Source organism: Dermacentor albipictus, chromosome 2, assembly GCF_038994185.2.
Source record: "Dermacentor albipictus isolate Rhodes 1998 colony chromosome 2, USDA_Dalb.pri_finalv2, whole genome shotgun sequence".
NCBI classification, from domain to species: Eukaryota; Metazoa; Arthropoda; class Arachnida; order Ixodida; family Ixodidae; genus Dermacentor; species Dermacentor albipictus.
In genome coordinates, this window is record NC_091822.1 from 44,072,567 (window position 1) to 44,092,261 (window position 19,695).

A 19,695-nucleotide genomic window follows, 5' to 3' on the forward strand; every position below is an offset into this window, starting at 1 on the left:
TGACCCACACCACTCTTGTTGCCTCTTATCGTTACGCATATCATTTTTCGCTCTATCGCTCTTTGCGTGGGCCTTAACTTGTTCTCGAGCTTCTTTGTTAATCTCCAAGTTTCTGTCCCATTTGTTAGCACCGGCAGAATGCATTGATTCTACACCTTTCTTTTCAATGATCGCGGTAAGGTACCAGCCAGGATCTGACAATATTGGCCGTATTCCAACCAACCGATTTTTTTTTGGTTCTGCGAATTTCCTTCTTAAGATGAGGGTCGCCAGTGAGTAAATCCTTTTTCTTGACAGCATCATAACTGCAGCTATTTCATGTTCTCATGTAGGAAGCATAGCTGTTCGACAAGTTCGGGTACTGGCGACCATCTTGCTGCATGCGACAATTCCTTCAAACACAGAAAAAAAAAGCTGCTCACTGGACACACTAGTGTCTACTATCGGCAGGGATGTCTTAGCAATCCATGGAAACAGTTTGTACTATGTTTACGCCACAACACACATGCATCTTGCTTCTGGCCAAAAATTTCATCCTGCACACATCTTTCTACCTGGGCTTGTGGCAGTGAAATTCGCGGCCCTAAGCAAGTGAAAATTGCTGCTGGTTGATTAGCTTATCCAACCCTTTAGACAATGGTAACGTAGAAGAAGCCTGTCCAGAAGCATTTCTTGCTGACGACATATCTGGATTTAATGGTGTTGAAATTGTCCATTCGTATTGTAAATGCAGGTTTGCCATTTAAGCATCCTGGCGTTACTGAAGTACTTGAGAACGAGGGCCTACAGACATTGCGAAGCTCGTTACTTAGTCAAACTTGTTCGGAAACGGTGCTTTTAGGCACTTAGCTAGATTGGTAGCAAACACGGAGCTTTCCTCCTGGCGGCAGGTGTTGTCCAGTTGAACAAAGAGTTCGCAAGCACAGTGCGGTACTTGAGCCGATATTGTCGTGTAGACAAAAGATATGGGAGGGACCGCCTGACGATGCCCTTACTTAGTTTTGATACGCTTTACTGCACGGTTCATAAGCTTCACCGCAATGAATTTTGCACGCTTCTGTACATAACACGGTTGTACTGCAGCCTGACATAAAAACAGACAAAGCAATATTTCTTAAGCTCGAATATGTTGAATTGCAAAAGTGTCTTTTATAATCGAATGGAATACTTACCGATTCGAATCGAATATCTTAAGTGGCAATATTCTCACAACACTTCTATTAGGCGAATTTCCTGACTTTGTTTTTTTTCCTGTCCTTATAAGACTAGAAGTAGCAGTGCACGAGCGAATGCCCGTCAGCTACAGTTAGATGCTGCGCCGAATATGGCGTCAGGGGGAAGTGTTAAATAGAGTGCAATTATCCCCACATAAATATCATGCCATCAGGCCGGGACAGTGAATCCGGAGTCACTAAATGCTTTCTTCAGCACTTTTCACTAAATTTAACTAAAAAGCATTTTCTCACTAAATGCTGTTCTGGTGACGTCGTACTGGGGCACGATGTTGGACAATGGTGCGGTAGAAACTTCACTTGCATGGGTGTTAGTCTTTTCGCGTGGATTCAGTGGTTCTAGAACCCACGTACAACGCCGTAAATACAACGCACACGAAGCGGACAGGACGAGCGCCGACAAAATGACCCGGCCTGTGTTTTTCATATCGTGCGTAACCATTTTTTAACACGAAAGTGTTTTATGCCGGGATCCACCGCCAACTTCCTGTAGGGGATGTGACGTCGGTGCGGACACGTAAAATATGCTCTCTGTCGACAGGGATGGCGACGGGATCCACCATCGTGACATCAATGAGCGCCGACAGCGAGCGCTTCGGAAGTCTCAGCGCCGCGGATGCTCCAGCATGGTGTACCCTGGTCTAGGCAGTGTAGGCCTCCTGCTGATGTAACGACGCTGTTTCCGCACCTGGCTTGTCTTTTTCCTCCGATTAGCATGTGACGCCTCATCGCCTACCGAGTGCAGCTTCAACATGCATCAGCAGTGCTTACACGCCGCCTACTGCTTTGCTTGCGGTGACACCAACTAAGGAAACTGCTGCGCTAAGCTGCGCAGAAAGGCAACGACGTTGACGGGCCAATCTCACTTTGGTCAGGCGAGGGACACGCCAGCGTGAAACAGAACGCCTTAGCGCGTTCGCAGCGCACGATGCGTACTCTGCAACTTGCATTCCTGAAGCTGAGCGCGTCGCAACTCGTATGGCTGCCCAAGACGCTACGGAGCCGAAGCAACATGCTCGTCACTGACTCAGCAGCGGGACGACGCTTTCCAACGGGACGCCGCGCGCCAAGCAAACCTGCTAGGTGGTCGGCGGCCCGCAAATCGTGCGCCTTTCGCTGCAGCGCACCGTGAGTTCACGAAGCGAACATGCAACAGTGTTTGTGAAGACGCGTTTCGCTTTCGCATTCTATCGATTCCTAAGAAAGAGGGATCAACCGTATTTTTACAGCGCTGTACATTCGTCAAATTAGCGAATTCATCTTTCCCAGCTTTCTGTCCTGAGGGATTTATTCGACTCTAAATCATTCACTGCAATAGGAGGATTACACTGGAGAAACCGCCATTTTGCATGCTTACCCCTCAAATAATTACCACGGTAAGTGTGCCTGCTAACAAAGCTTCCATAGAAGACAATAGGTTCAAAAAATTGAACTTCAAAGGTGGTTCATGGGGCTCAGCGCCATCTGTGTGATGAGGGAACTCTTCCGGTGGAAGAATAAATAATGTGACGCCATATCTGCTAAAAACAGAGGTGACATCGATTTGTTCTCAAAGGCGCAAAGTTTGGTTTTGTGGCATTTTAACTGTACTTAACTGCGTTTCATTTCTATTTTCAAATGCCGCGGAATTCGAGTCGATGGGCGTTTCGAACTTTAAGTGCGGAGAGCAATGCAGCAAAATATCACCTGTACGGACGCTAAAATCGCAGGCTTGCACGAACATCGTTTCCTTGCAGGCTTACAAAAGCGTTGGTTGTAGAGTGTCGGTCGCATCGTCATGTGCCAATCCCAGCGGCCAGAAAACCGCTGAATTAAAAAAAAAGTTCTGGCGGTCATTACCTCGCTACTTTTGATTGAAGGCGTAAAAAAAACACCCGACGAAACCACCCCTGCCAGGAGAATTGAGACAATCGTTGAGAAGCAAAACAACACATTGACCGGTGGACTTGTTTATCTTTTCAGGTGAGCGTGTTCCACCGTTTAACAAATGTTATCGCTCAGCGTGGGGCGCGCCCGCATGTATCGGAAGTTTCTCGCATGTTATTGATAGTTTTGTTAACCTGATTGCATGCGCGATGCGAATTGTGCAGAACTTTCTGGAAGACACGCAGGCACCACGATTACTCTGGAATCTTCGATGACTAGTGTATAAAACCCGACGCGCTTGAGCGGCACATCAGATTTAGACGATCACCGACTTTGTTAGCCGCTATTGTTGTGCTTTAATTAAAGCCTGTTTTTGTGGACGCAGGTTCGCCCAATAAAAGCTAGTTTCGTCATTCACATTATTGATACTGCGTTCTTTACCCTCACTACTAGCGACAATAAGAAGGGGGCGTATTGTAACAGGTGAGCTTTACGAGCGTGCCTTTCTGCATACTTCAAGAGCACTGCATTGCAAGTGCCAGCGGCGTCAATGGCCCCATTTATACCCGGTCCTCAAAAAAAAGTATTTTATAATGATAGCATAAAATAGTATTTTTTCCTCGCTACGCGTAGGGAAAATTGATCCGGAATGATATTTGCATTGTGCGTATCAACCTGTATTCGGCGTAAATTTAAAGAAAGGCGCATTCTTCTTTTCTTTCTAAATATTTGTTCCCTCCTCACATAACCACGCTTCAATCGCTGCTCCCATGACCACGCTTGCTGATGTCGGTGAGAATTGGTTCTGGATGCCTTTTCGCCCATATCTTCGCGCCTTATTTGGATCGGCGTTGTAACGCCGCTACCGACACAAAAACAACCTTTTTTTGGTTTCGTGTAACGTCACGTTCTTCCGTTGCAGTATTACTTGCTATGCCCTCCGAAAGACATGCAGTGGTGCCACCAATCTCACGGCCTATGAGATTGCTCAAAACGCTAGCACAAACTGCCATGGCCGAACGCTTCTGCTAGCTTTGCTGTGAGCACTTCTGTGTCTTAAGTGCATTTAGTTTGATCCCCATTGGTGGTGGTGGACGAACCTTTCTGTTCTGCCAATACTGGCCGAAGATGGTATAGAGCACGAGGACGTGGCCTGAAGGACGACGGTGACGTAACTGAAAGCAAGCACGGCCGTGGCAACGCGAGTTTCACGGGTATAATTGTGGTCTACCGTCTTGAAGTTCCTAAATTATTTCAGACACCTTCATTTTTCCAGATAAGTCGAACGTAGCGGCTAATCGCAGTAAATGTTTAGCGCGAAGTCCTTGAACGCAGCGCTAGAAGTTTTCATCCTGAGTTCTCATACTGGGTTCGCCTCTATCCCTGTAGTACGGTAATGATAATAGTTTCACGTATACAGGGCTCATAATTCTCAATACCACTTAAAACCATCACTACGGAATACGGAGCAGGTAAGTGGTAGCAGGTGTATGCACAAGTGGGGTTATGGCTTCGTGTGCTGGCTTAGTGGTGTCGCCCTCAGACGTCAGTTGGCGGGCACGAGGAACACTTCTGGTCTTTTAACTGCCAGGTTCTCCAATTGTTAAATGCACGATGTGCATACAAATTGTATGCGCGTACAATCTGCTGGGCATTTTATGACAGGCTCGATTTATAGAATTGAAAATAGCTGTGAACTAAGATTGTTGGAATTAAGTGGGCTTCTAAATTGGGGAACAACTCTAGCATCTCACAGACTTTCTTGGCTGCTGAACTTAGTTGGCTATGTTGGTGCGCAAAATCGGAGGCTCCTCGGTGTGCCTGCATGTTAACGGCCGAATATTATGTCTATATGGTCGGTAAGCACTCATGAAGTCTCAGAACTTGGTTTGCATAGACGCGTGCGAGTGCGAACAACACATCTATCTATGCAAAAGGACAACAGCCGCCAAAAATCAAATTCACGCATTGTCTTCGTAAGCATTTCCCAAGAAAACATGCGCTGAGAGCGAACCGCTCGAAGACATGCATTATTTCGCATATTTAATATATTGCGGGTACCTCACATTTGCGAGAGATCGCTGGAGTGTGTTTAAGGCATCAGTAAAATCCTTAAAGACCTTAAGAAGGATCTGCGCCGGTGGCCATGGTGGTCATCCGCTCTTTATCAAGCTTTATTGAGGTAACAAGCACTCTCAGCAGTGTCTTCACAAGCTATACTTGGATTTCACAGATATTCTTCTCGATAGCTTTGCCATCTGCATTGATCACGAGACGTGGCAGCTGCGGAGGAAGGGGGAGGGTAAGGCGCGAGGAAGAGCTGTTAGTAGGCGATGCTTCCACTGGTGACACTGACACGTCTGCCATAACCGACTGAATGGACAGGAGAGGGCAGGCTTTTCGCTGTCAGCTGCCATTAACAAATGCGTGAAGTGCGTTGACCGCAGAGTGTCTAAAGCGGGTTAGAACAGCTCTGCTCTGTTATCAGTGAAATGCATCTATACTGCTAACTCGCGCCCGTCACTTTTGGTGCAGTTCTACCAAACAGAATGCGGGAGCCCCAAAATTAGGAGCTTGCGAATACTATTCATTGCATCACCATTAAGCATCGGTGTGACTGTGGTCGATTGCAAGATGACGGTGCGCTTACCTTCCAGCCCAAGAACAACATCAGGTCGGACATAGAGTTTTCGTAGCGGGCCAACACGTTCCACAGAATGAAGAGCGGGCTCTGGCTGTGCGCAAAGAAGACGTCACTGGGGCCCACCTGCGCAAATCACGCGTTCGGTGCGTACATCCGTGCGCCGCAATGAATGCAACGCGGTAATTTTAAAAAGCGAATGGCTTTCGTTGGCTATTTCGCCGGTTCGCGCGGCGTGAGACTTTCGCCGCCCATAACAAGGCGCCGATGCAAAAGACACGTGACCTCGCGTGACTGAGCAGCGTGAAGCCGCTGGTCGCCGAGCGCCAACTTCTATTACAGCTGTCTGAGACGCACGTAAGTCGCGCGAGAGGTTTCGAACGTAGAAGGTTTACATGTCAAGGTGGTACGCTGGGAAAGGACAGCGTTCCTCCTCCAACCTCTATCTCGGTGGAGGCTGCAAAAGGGGGCTCCGGCAGCGGGAGAGGAGGACGGCAGTTGTTTTGCACTCCGCTGCGCTCGCGCCACTCGGCACAACACACGTACGTCGTATGGATCTATACAACGGCATTGTTCCCTGCGGAATCACGCAATGAAGCAATGAACGCTACTAAAATAACCATACTTCAACGAATACGCGCTTTCAAGCGCAACCATTCATTCAGAAATTTCGGCAGGAGCACTTAAGGTTTCTTGTGTGTGGCAGTGAGAAAGCGTAATATCGTTTGTAGACCTCGGAACGTCATGGACGAGCTCATTTTATACGCTCATGAGGTGGCGCCACCTCCTACCTGTTGGCAGCGCCGTCACGTGCCCAATGGCGCACGCACTAGGCATACCAGCTTTTCAAGAACGCCTTAGCTAACATTAGCTAAGTAGACACACTTGTTAACTTTTATTGCAATACTTCTCTTCCTTGTATCACATTTCCTATTTTTTCTTGTTTTGTATGCCTGTAACCACTCCCCTCCCCAATGCCAATGGCCCTGAGGGTACACGAAATAAATAAATAAATAAATACCTTCAGTAAACCAGAAGCTTGGAGACACCTTGGGATCGGGGCAGCTTGCTTGCCTCGCACCCCGGAGACCCAGGTTCGCACCTGGGTCTCCGGTCACCGCAATGTAAGATTCGCACCCACACCACATTTTCTTTTCAAACAATTTTGTTTGCAAGAGCCTCCCTGAGAAATGTGACGTCAATCCGAGCAATGTTTGATGCGTTTTTAGTCTTGTCGGCGTCGGTCATTTTTTGTACCATCTTTAGGTCACGCCGACGGATTTTCGCGTAATTGGCCATGTAATGCTTCCGCATAATTAAAGCCAATGGCGTTCTTCAAGCTTGAAAATGACTGAGACCCCGCACGTGGAGGTTCTCAATGTTATAAGAAACATTTTGCAGTTAGCTGGCAAGTCGGCCTCGTTTGGCTGCTGCAAAGCTTGACCAGATGTTCCAACGTGTTTATGTGAGGCGAGCTATTGTTTCGCTACTTATAGAGCTATAGTTGGTTAACTTATTTGGATGTGTTAGGAAGCGAGCCAAACTTTCTTTTTAAAAGATGGACACAGACAGGAAATAGCCTGACTCTAAAGTAATGTTGAATTCCAATGGCAGATCGCGAGCGCTCGATCGGATCACGAACGGAGCGCGTCACTCCGTTTGAGATCGCTCTCACCAAATTTGCGAATGGAATGCGTCGCTCCCGCACGCGCACTTAATACAGGATAATCTAGTGAGATAGCGCTAGGCTAGAGGTGGAATACAGAGGAAAGAGAAAAAAGAGTTTGATGGCGCAAGCCACCACCCCGTTTGAAAGGGGACACATATAGCATGCGTCACGAGGAGCAAGAACAAAAGCGCAAGGCGTGTCGCAGTCTCCATGTTTCCCATGGAGGAAGGAAAACGATAGTAAGAAGCATACCGCAGCATGATTGAAGCCAACCTGGTGGCCCAAAGTGTGATCGCACGTCAAAGTTCGTGGTTTGTTTTAGTGTTCCCACTCTGCAGTCAGAGCCATGGCAGGACAGCTGAACAAGCGCGCACCATATAAAAGCTACTGGCTCAGCTGCTGGATGCCAAACGTCTATGGGAACTCCGGCATCGTAGCCAGCAGTCGAAGAAGGAAGGAAGGAAGGCAAGAAACTTTATTTTCAAAAAAGAAAAGTAGGTGAGCGTGGTTGGGCCCTTAGTCCAGGGCTCCACTGGCGCGAGCGGCTCGCTGGGCTTGGTCCAGGAGAGCCACTTGGCTCTCGTTTCCGTCGTCCGCAAGTCATGCCTCCCACTGCCTATTTAAAATAAGTAGATATGCAGTTATGTATGGGCTAGTAATATCTGCAGGCCGTTCCAGGCACTCCCATGTGATATGTTGTAGTGTGGGTTTGTTAGAACACCATGGACCGACGTCCAGAAATCTAGTTGGGTTGATTTTACTGAGTTGATGCAGGTGTGGGAAGCTGTTTGAATGCGTCGCCAGTCCCTACTCTGATGTCTGTTAAGGGCCTTGTGTGGATGACCGTACTCTCTGCGTTGCTCCCGCTGTTGTAGAAACATGCCACGAGTGCTTGCAAGAAGTCCCGCGCTCGGCTCGGCCGCAGCTCGGTTGTTGAATCCTCGAGCTATACGGTCTGCCGCAACGTTACCCTCTAAGGATTCGTGAGCCAGACACCAAATAATGTCATGGTGTTCTGTCAGGGTTTGTCCCAGAATTCTACGTACCATTTTGGGTACCGTCCTTTTGAAAAACAGGCGACATGCTGTCTGCGAGTCGGAGAGTATGACTGCCGATTCGTTTCTGTGTTCAGCGTCTGCAATGGCCACGGCTATTGCAGCAGCTTCGGCCGCACACCTGGACCGAGTTACGACTGTGGCCGTTATGACACGTTGTTTGTGAGTGACTGCTAGCGTGTGAGTCTCTCTACTGGCTCTGCTAGCGTCTGTGTAGTACGCGGTAGAACCTTTCCCAAAACGATTCCGCAACGTTGCAGCTCGTGCTCGTCTTCTACCTGCATGGTACGTTGGGTGCACATTATTTGGTATCGGTGCCACCTTGATATGAGATCTCGTGTCCCTGTAGCACTGTATCCTCGTCGCAGAACAGCGGTCGTGGCGTGAAGCCCAGCTTTTCTAGTCGGAGAATTGGAGGACAAAGTGATGCGTGAGCTCGAGCGGTGGTTTGAGGCACGCTGGCGTGGATTAAGGGACCGTGTCGTTCGCACATTGGCGCCCAACGTGGGGTATCGGCTGCGGTTCGGGACGAACCATGATCGTGGCGAACGCGGGAAGCGCCCCTTCCATCTTTACCCTTCCACGGCCAGTAGCGACACCTGCTTGGCCTGGTGCGTGACCATCTCCGCGGTGCGAGCTGCAACTCCGGCGTTCGCTGAGGAGTGTTTCCGCTGGCTCCTCCTCGGTCATTGCATGAACGCTGGATAAAAAAGAAAAAAAAAGTTGCGGCCTGCCGCGTGCATTGAAAACGCTGTCATCCACCGCGGCGCTGCCAGTAGGGGACTGTTGTGTCGGATCGGCATAGAAAGTGCGTGAGGAATGCGCTTGGAACGCCGTCACCCGTGGAAACCGACCCGTCCCGTCCCCGAGAGCTAGCGCCGTTCGGCCCAGCCAAGCGGCCGAGAATGCAACTATGGCTGTCACGTTCGCTCCCATAGCAGCCCGCCTGACGTGGCAGGCCGAACGTTTTTTTTTATCCAGCGGCCGTGTGCCATTGCCATCGGGTATGGCATAGGACACGGCAATGCTAGCGGTAAGGGAGCCGCCCTGGCACGCAAAGGCAACCTCTCAAAGAAAACGGCTCGGAAAAACAGCTCGTCGGGTAGCGACGCCGAGAACAAGAGCGGCGAAGTCGTCTTTATCCAAGCCCGACCAGGGCGAAGTCTCGGACTCTGGCGGCGGTTCCTTAGCGCCGGCCGGCGGCAGCGGCAGCGAAGACGACGATGACGACGATTACGAAGAAGAGGAGTTCCAACGACGGCTACAAGAACCTCATGGGCGCTTGAGGTTAGTTGCCAACGGTAGTCGAAGCGCACCATTCGAGCGACAATCATCTAGACCTGCGATATTCCCGTACTGTTAACAGCATGGTGCGGTGCCGTGTGGTCTATGTGCGGTAGAATGGCAGCGAGCAGGCGGCAGCTACTTCCGGCGACCTGCTGCGTGCACTCGTCAGAACGAGGTCGAGGAAGAAGACCGGACCAGGCGTGCCTCCGGGAATGGTTTAGGGCCTTCTGGTTCCTGCAAAACCTCGGCAACTCGGAGGCCCCACCACCTGGTCTGCCGCATCTTCGCGAAACGTGCATCCGGGAAGCCAGCCAGGTTTAGGGCTGAAAACATATTTAGCCCCAGCAAACAAGGACGGAAGGGAGACTACACCACAATGCGCTAGACGACACCACAATGCGGTATATATATAGCGCATTGCGGTGTCGTTTCCCTTCCGTCCTTGTTCGCTGGCGCTAAATATGCCTTCAGTTTACCAACACGTCCAACAAATGGCGATGCTGAGGTTTAGGGCCTTAGGATTCTTGGAAGACCTTAGTGGCTCGGGCGTTGTCTGCTCCGCCGATTCTCGTTCGGTGCAGCTGTCTGCAAGGTTTGCCCGCTGCCAGGGGTGCGATGCCGTCACTGCAAGCAGCCGCGGGCCAGTGCCATTATCGCCTTCGCAGAGGGAGGGTCAGCATAGGAAGTACGGCATCGTAGCCAGCAGTCGAAGAAGTGGTGGACAAAGTGACTCGTGAGCGCGAGCGGTGGTTCGAGGTCCGGCTGGGTGCTCTTGGCTGTGGCCGGCCACGGCTGGGGCCTGTTGGCGTGGAATGAGGGACCGCGTCGTTCCCGCATGTCTCAGGAAATCTCGATTTTTTGTCCGAAATCTCGACGCAAGAGGTCCCGTGTTAGGTCACCGCTGTGCCTTCACAAGAGTGCGCTTTCCAAGGCTGGCTGTGCGAAGTAATGATCTCTCCTATGTTTTTCCTTCGCCCATGATTTTTTTCATGTCGTCCATAGCAGCCCGCGACCAGAAACAGGAGACCCTGACAGAAAGCAGAGGTGGGTGAAGAAAATACGTCACGCGGACTTCCGACCAAGGCTGCTGATTTTGGCGGAGCAAATAATATTGCTCCACAGAGCGATCCGGAATCAGCGGCGGGTCCCAATCTGCCACTGAAACGCACAACTCACGCTCCCATTCTGCCATTGAAATAGGATTGCTCTTTACACAGCCGAAAAACTGGATCTGGATCCACCATTCGAATTTCTACCATATGAAAGTTGATATGACACCGACAGGTCCAATTTTATACGAAAGCTGCCAAGGCGCGCAAATACGTACGCGTAATGCTATTTGACAGGGGGATGAAATAAAAATAAAAATAAATAAAATGCCTGCTTAAACATAAATTCAAAAAATTGACGTACGGTAGCACTAAAACCCACAGGCGTATCACCTATATAAATATCGCATCATAAGATGCCAACAAACACTGACACCAAGGACAACATAGGGGAAATTACTAGGGAAAGGGGAAATTAGACGACAAATTAACGGCAATAAAAGTGGGTCAAAAAGCAACTTGCCGCAGGTGGGGAACGATCCCAGAGCCTTTGCATTACGCATGCGATGCTTTACCAATCGAGCTACCGCTGCGCCGTTTCCCCGTCCACTTTCTTGGGTATTTATGTTTCCTAGTAGAACCCTGGGAATGTTAACCTGCGCCCCCACTCGCAGACCTTGGCAGTGGCTTCTTATGATATGAATAATAAAAAACGGGCCCCTTCGTTAGCAGCTTTGTTCTCATTTATTACAAATATCGTGTTTCTTACTGATATAATAAGCCACCGTGCTGATGAATTTTAGTTTTTGACGAATACGCGGATGAAGGAAAGACTTTGCTCGCCCATGCAGTAACCACAGCGCAAAGAAAAATGCGTAGTCCGATGGCCTGTCTTTGCGATATACGATGTGATTATTTTCACGTTTTCCGGAATTTTTAGATATCGCACGTTGCAGACAGGTGCAGTCCAGTTCTTGAGCTAGATTTTTCAAAGAGGCGGATATTACTTTCACAAGAAAGCCAAATACATATTTAAGTAGTTAAGAAACATTCGCTAAAGAACTTCTTAATTAGTTTACGGCACATACTGCAATTCACAAACTGTAGCCGGTGAGACTGTAAGGCACATCCACTTGAAATGAATTTTCATAATGACAGCAGTGTTAAGATATGCGCCATCAAATTTGGCGTAAAAATGCGCTCTCCCATTAAGAAAACGCTCGTTTCTGGATGGAAGCACAAAGGCAACTGGAACGCATATGTATTTCGTCCAATCCCTTGCAAAATATTATTGGAAACTGGTTTCATCCTGGAGATTCATTTCAAGTGGGTGCGTCTTGTAAACTGATCGGATACGGCCCGTACATTGCAATATCTGGCTCGACGTAATTAATTAGGTAGGTATATAGTAAATTTCTGTTAATTACTTAGATATGTGTTTTGATATCTCATTCTAGTACTGTGTGGCTCTTCGAATAATCCAGCTCAAGAAAAAAATTATGCTATCTGCCACTGGCAACGAGAACAAGTAAACGCAATTTTGTACACCTCGCCGATTGCGCAAGCCACATACATCTAAGCACGCTTGTTTTCACGAAGTGACAGCTTCTGCGGTACTCAAATGCGTGAGCACAAGCAGCAAGTTTCCGCAGAGCAAAAAAAAAAAAAAAAACGTGATGATGATGATGACGATCATCATCATCATCAGCCTATTTTATGTCCACTGCAGGACGAAGGCCTCTTCCTGTGCGATCTCCAATTGCCCTGTCCTGAGCCAACCGATTCCCACTAGCGCCTGGGAATTTCTTCATTTCATCACCCCACCTAGTCTTCTGCCGTCCTAGACTGCGCTTCCCTTCCCTTGGCACCCATTCTGTGACCCTAATGGTCCACTGGTTATGTAACCTACACATTACATGAACTGCCCAGATTCATTTTCTTTCTCTTAATGTCAGATAGAATATCGGCTGTCCCTGTTTACTCTTTGATGCACATCGCTGTCTTCCTGTCTATTAACGTTACGCCTAACATTCTTCGTTCCATCGCTCTTTGCGCGGTCCTTAACTTGTTTTCGTGCTTCTTTGACCGTCTCCAATTGTCTGCCCCATATGTCAGCACCTGTAGAATGCATTGATTGTACACCTTCTTTGTCAATGATAGTGGCAAGCATCCAGTCAGGGTCTGACAATGTCTGCCGTATGCACTCCAACCCATTTTTATTATTCTGCAAATTTGCTTCTCATGATCAGGGTGCCCTGTGAGTAATAGACTTAGGCGAACGTACTCCTTCACAGACTTTAGAGGCTGACTGGCGATCTTGAACTCATGATCCCTTGCCAGGTTAATGAGCATTAGCTTTGTATTCTATACATTGATCTTTAATCCCACTGTTACAGTTTCTCTGTTAAGGTCCTCATTCATTTGTTGTAACTCGGCCCCAGTGTTTCTGAACACGAAAATGTCAGCTGCAAACCGAAGGTTGTTGAAATATTCGACGTGGGTACTCACTCCTAAACCTGCCCAGTTTAATAGCTTGAATACTTCCTCGAAGCACGTAGTGAACAGCAATGGAGAGATTGTGTCTCCTTCTATGACCCCTTTTTTTATAGGTATCTTCCGACTTTTCTTGTGGAGAATTAAGGTAGCTGTGGATTCTTTGCAGATATTTCCAAAGATATTTACGTAAGCGTACTTAACTCCTTGAATACGTAATGCATCTATGACCTCTACTGAATCAAATGCCTTTTCGTGATCTATGAAAGCCGTATAGGAAGGCTGATTGTACTCTGCGGATTTCTCAATTGCCTGATTGATGACATGGATGTGATGCATTGTGGAGTAACCCTTCCTGAAACCTGCCTGTTTCCTTGGTTGTCTGAAGTCCTATGTTGCTCTTATTTTATTGGATATTTACTTGGTTAATATTTTATGTGATACTGTAAGTAGTGTAATGGGCCTATAATTTTTCAACAATTTAGCGTCTCCATTTTTGGGGATTAGTAAAATGATCGCATTCTTCCACTGCTCAGGGTGTCTTGAAGTCGATAGACAGTTCGTATAAAGGGCCGCCAGTTTTCAAAGCATTATGTCTCCTCCATCTTTGATTTAATGCACTATTATTCCACCTTCTCCTGCGGCTTTTCCTCGTTTCATATCTTGAAAGGCCCTTCTAACTTCATCGCTAGTTATAGAAGGAGTCTCTGTAACTGCAATAGTTCAATACTGTTCAACACTACTTCGAAAGGAGGTATCGCGGCTGCTTTGGGTACTGTACATGTCAGTATAGAATTTTCCGCTGCTTTTACTATGTCTTCTAGATTGCTGATGGTATTGCCCGCCTTATCTTACAATGCATAGATCTTGGCTTTTCCTATGCCAAACTTTCTTCTTACTGATTTCATACTGCGTCGATTTTTTACTGCTTCCTCAGTCTTTCTCATTTTATAATTTCGAATATTCCTTATTTTCTCCTTGTTTATCAGTTTTGGCAGTTGCGCGAAATCTATCTGATCTGTTGAGTTGGACACTTTCATTCTTGGTAATTAATTTATTAGATCCTTTGTTACTTGGGAGAGCTCATCTACTGGTTGCCTTGGTGCCTTGCCTCCCACATCAAGTGCTGCTTTGGAAGTCAGCCTAGTTACGGTTTCATTCCTTGCCTCTGTCATCTTACCTTTCTATTCCAAGGCTGCATATTTGGAAGTACCAACTTGAATAGGCCTACGTTTACCCTTACTGCGTGTAGGTTGGCCTGTTTCTTCTTGACCAATTTTATCCTTTCTCTCTTCAAACTGAGCTGAATCCTAGCCCACACTAACCTATGACCACTGCACTTTACCCTACCTATCCCTTCTACATCCTGCACTATGCTGGGATTGGTAGAAAGTATGAAATCAATTTCATTTCTTGTTTCCTCATTAAGGCTTTTCTAGTTCCACGTTTTTGTTCGTACGCTTTCTGAAGAAGGTCTTCATTATTCGTAGCATATTTCTTTCCGCGAATTCTACCAACATCTCTCCTCGAGTATTCCTTGAATCGACGCCGTAGTTTCCGATTGCTTGTTCACCAGCCTGCCTTTTCCCTACTTTTGCATTGAAGTCGCCCATTACTACAGCATACTGAGTTTCAAGTTTTCTCATCAATAATTCAGCATATTCAAAAGACCGATAAATTTCATCATCATAATGTCTGGAAGTTGGAGCTTAGGATTGCACAACCTTCAATATATACCTCTTAAGTTTTATTACGAGTGCTGCTACCGTCTCATTAATGCTGCAGAAATTGTCAACGTTCCCGCTATGTCCTTATGGATTACGAATCCCACACCGTACTGCTTCTTATTTGTGTGTCCTCTATAGCAGAGGACGTGGCCATTTGTCAGCACTGTACAAGCCTTACCAGTTCTTCTAATATCACTAAAATTAATGATATCCCAAACAATGCCTGATAGTTCCTCAAAGAGTCCTGCTAAGCTAGCTTTCCTCGAGAGCGTTGGGGTGTTACATGTTGCCAGGGTTTATTGGTATCGTCTTTGAAAGGAGGCGGCGACAAATAGCCACCTAGCCAGCTTGAGTTAATCAGGGGCGTTATACACGCTTTTCATTCTAGCATTTTTCTATACACCTCCTTAATATTTTTGTTCTTCGTCTAAACAGCTATATGTGCATTGTACCGCTACCTCTGTCTGTAACAAATCCGGGGCGCATCAATCTCTTCCCTGCCCTTTTAGAGTGGAGCTCCTAGGCTTCTATTCCTTAGCAGACGTCGGCATTGGCGTAACCGAACGAGCCAACACAGCGAAAGATGAAAGCGAACGCAGAGCGCAGCGGGAGATCAAAGACACGAGGAGGAAAGCGGAGATGAAGGTGCAGCGGAACCATGAGGCGGAAAGCGGAGGAGGGTATGGCGAAAGCGAGAAGAAAAGCGTACTGCCCTGATGATGCGTTCGAGATGGCGCCATAGTAGCGCGCAGAGTCGTGTAGGTCTTTCTGTTGCTGTGAATCGCGCCTACGTGTCACGCACGCGCTTGCTCTCGCGATCTCCAGTAGAGCGAGGCAGTCACAACGCACTTCGCTCCATTTGCAACGTGCCGCTCCAGACAAATTGTCCGCGCCAGCCGGAATGAAAACACGTATAATGCTGCACTCAAATTTCGTGTTAGGGAGTAGCATAATCGTCGGTGAATATTTCCCACCAATAGTCTAAACCCTTTTCTCGACTGCTCCCCGGTTGACGCTTCCGCCCACTTTAAACCCAACCGCTCCTGGAAGATGTACGTTCCCTACGAGTCTCACTGAGTGATAACTTCCCATTCCATTTGTATGTGCGAGTTTTCTCCCCATTTTCGCTGCAATATACACATGCCGCACCCGGTTGCGAATTCTTGCTTCACTATGTTTTTGTCGTGCGGCAAGCAGCTCGAGCGTCAAATAGCACGGCAGGGCCCTTTGTGTTGCCGCACGGATTTTTCCTTTCAATTGTTTTCTTCCTTACCTAGCAAATCTTTAAGGTCTCTTTTTGTTTCCATTCTCTGCAGCTGATTCTCTGTCGCTGTTTCTCTGACTTTGTTTGTTGCTGTTGCAATTAACTGGACCCTCGAGGCGGACTTTCGGCATCGCTATCGCTTTGATGTTCGGTATGAAGTCCGTGTGCGATAACACCTTCGCCACGCGCCGTGTGCTGTATGTGCGCGGTACGGCATGCGAGTGTCTGCGGACAATCTCGGCTTAATCTCGCGTGGGCGTGTAATGAAAGCGCGGGCGAAGCGCGACGTCTTCTGTCGCGCGCATGGCACTGGTGGGCGGGAGGGAGGGAAGGTTGTATTTAGCACCAACTGGATTTAACTTGAAAGTGATCTGCTTCGGCAAACACTCTAGGTGGGCCGACGGCTTGTAGCTTTGCGTGTGCTGTGTTCTCTCCGCTCAGCTTGCGTTCAAGGGATAAACAGCGCGAAGGTCATATTGCTCGGTGCTGCGGCTGCCGCGCTTCCTCACTCCTGCGTTTTGACAGCGAGTGTGCGTAGTGTTCATGTTTACCTGTGTGTGCTGGCACCATGCTTATTAATTTAGTTAGCAAGCGAATGTGTACGCATTTAAACGACCGATAAGCCTGCTATCCGTACTTTGCATGGCTGTGTACTAATCTGCTACTGCATTCGATGCCTCGCCGTGTGGTCGAAGGTGCGACTTTTTTGAAGAGGCCCAAAAGGAGGTCAGACTGGAACGTACACACTTTCCGCAGTGTGACTGCCATGGGGTAATGCATGTGTCGCGTTAAAACTTGTCGTGATGTTTTCCAGTATGCCCAGACCAAAGCATGGCGACCAGCATACGACTTCTGTAGTGCGTTACCAGCCCTACCTGTCCGTCTGGCGCGAGGTAGCTGTTGAAGACGTCCAGCCAAGTGGTAACGTTGATGCGGTAGCCTGTAAGCGCGTACAGCTGGCTGAACTCGTAATAACGTGGCGAGTATGGGTACAAGGCGTACGAGACCGCTTCGAGTGCCCGAATGTCGATGCCCACGCGCACCATCCGCTCCATTAGTACTCCCGGGTGCGCGACGCCGGCGAACGCGCGCAGGCAGTCTGGCCGCACGTCGGTGTCCGCTGTGCGCCACGACCGACGATCGGTGTCGTCCACGGCCAGGGAGTAACCCTCGTCGGTGAGCAGGTACGGCTCCAGGGTGATCTTGACCAGCGGATGGATGTCGTACCTGCGCGCCCAATGACGGGTTCGTGAGACGCGCTTATAAGAGCCGGTACACTAAGGAGAAGAAAAAAATACTCGCAGTTTCGCCCGAAAGGCGCAGCATCGATTGCGATAGCAAATTTGCAAACATAAGTAGCAAATAAAGATGAAACTTTTATAGGCCGTATCAACTTGTGAACGTTCGCTTGCTAACTAAATTAAGAAGCATCACGTCATAAGAAAAAAAAAATGCGGTCTCCCGGAAGGCCTTTCAGAAAGGTCCACCGTGCTTAATGTCGGCCGATGGATGGATGGATGGATGCAATACTTTAATAAGGTCCTGAGGAACGCGACTCAGCGCGCTGCGGGACGCACCTACGTTGGGACAGTCAGGCCTTGCCCGACCGCCGCATCGTGGGCCCTCTGGACAGCCCATAGTTGCACCCCGGCATCAGGGCTCTTGATAGCGGAGAGCCACTTGTCTTCATTGATTTCTTCTGTGCCTCGTAACGAGGGGCAACGCCAGAGCATATGATCTAGGCTAGTGATGTCATTGCAGTGCCTGCAAGAACTTCTGGCATAGGTGTCGGGATAAATTTTGTGGAATAAAGCCGGGTTGGGATATGAGCCTGTTTGCAATAATCTGAAGGTCAATGCCTGCGCTCTATTGAACTTCTTGTGTGGAAGGGGAAAGTCTCTCCTGCCGAGATAAAAGTGCTGCGCTGACATTGTTTTATTAATGAATACAGATATTACATTTAAAAATTGTATTTCGGCGTTTTACGTGCCAAATCCCCGATCTCATTAAGAAGCACGCCGTAGTGGGGGACTACAGAATAATTTTGACCACTTGGGGTTCTTTCCTGCCAGAGCACAATGCCGCCTACACACGTACACGATGTTCAAGATGTTCACATTTATTTCGCCACTGCAGCGGAAACCACTGCTGCTTTCGCCCTCATCCATCTAGTTTGGTACGTTTGTCTCCGTGGTGGCGCTGTTCATCACACCATTTCAGGACATACGTTCATTCATTGACCCATCAATTACTAAAAGCGATCATTTCGCGCAACTGCGCGTGTCCTTTTTAACTTTCGTCTACCATGGAAGATAAACAAGACATAGTTTCAATAGCTTTAGCAGTTGCTTTTCCTAAATATAGACAATGAACAACGAAAAATGTTAAATTTTACGACCGAATGTTTACATGCTAGTGCAGCTTCCGGTGAAGCGGAACGGCTTTCCGTTTCGCCCTCTGGTTTTCCACCCGTTTCTCCGCCTAGGCGGGCGGATTTTGTCACGTTTTTTCCGCTTCCGCCTGCTCCGAGACCAAGTGTGAACGTAGCCTTACTGTTCACCACTCTCTTCTATCGTCCTTTCCTACTCTCACCCGTAGGCAAGCGTTCGCACCTGCTATACGGTTGTGGGGGAGAGTACCATCTGGGTGACGCCTCACAGTGGAAGTCGGAGGAAGACTGATAGCTGCCGTGCGTTGGTCGGGGAAGCGTGCTCGTCTCGAACACCGGAGGCTCGGGTTTGGTTCCCGCCGAGACCAAAATTTACCATATTTTCTTATCAAGCGTCTTTCCTTTCTTTAGATAACGATCACGCGTAAGAACCTGACAGATGCAGGGACGGAGCGTCTAACACTTCTCATCGGGAACGGCAGCGGCGCGCACTCCGACGCCGGTGTTACGCAAGCAGGCGTAGCTAAATTAGTCGGATGGGTGGATGGATGTTATGAGCGTCCCCTTTGGAACGGGGCGGTGGGTTGCGCCACCAAGCTCTTGCTACTATACTGCCTAATATCCCACCTACGTTAAACAATGAAAAAAGAAAAAAAAACACTATGAACTACCACGCCCAAATTTTCTGGTACCCTATTGCGTACTGTGCTTTTGTACGTCTCCGTCTTTTGTCGTTTCCCTACTTTTCTTCCAGCAATTCTCCAGTCGCCTCTTACTAATTTCTATTGCGGACATGTTTGCTTTACCACTGCTCCCTCTGAACCCAAGGGCTTCAAGGAGGCCAGTGGTGCCTAAATCGATCGCCGGGTAGACGTCTTCACATTCTAATAAAACATGCTCCGTAGTTTCCCTAGCTTTACCGCAGCAAGCACATGCTTCTTCTTCCTTCTTATATCTCGCTTTATAGGTGCGTGTTCTAAGGCATCCCGATCTCGCTTCGAAAAGTAATGAGCTTCCCGTTGA

At 48.3% G+C, this 19,695-nt stretch overlaps 1 protein-coding gene across 4 annotated transcripts in view; it reads right to left on the minus strand.

Annotated features, from left to right (window-relative positions):
• Positions 1–19,695, minus strand: part of LOC135912778 (endothelin-converting enzyme 2-like) — a 66,670-nt gene that overhangs the window by 35,854 nt on the left and 11,121 nt on the right. For all 4 annotated transcript variants that reach the window (XM_065445322.2, XM_065445324.2, XM_065445321.2 and 1 more), the window contains exons 3-4: positions 17,159–17,510; positions 5,749–5,865 (exon numbers count right to left, since the gene is read on the minus strand). In XM_065445322.2, coding sequence (XP_065301394.2) covers positions 5,749–5,865; positions 17,159–17,510 — 469 coding nt within the window. The remainder of the gene's footprint in view (positions 1–5,748; positions 5,866–17,158; positions 17,511–19,695) is intronic.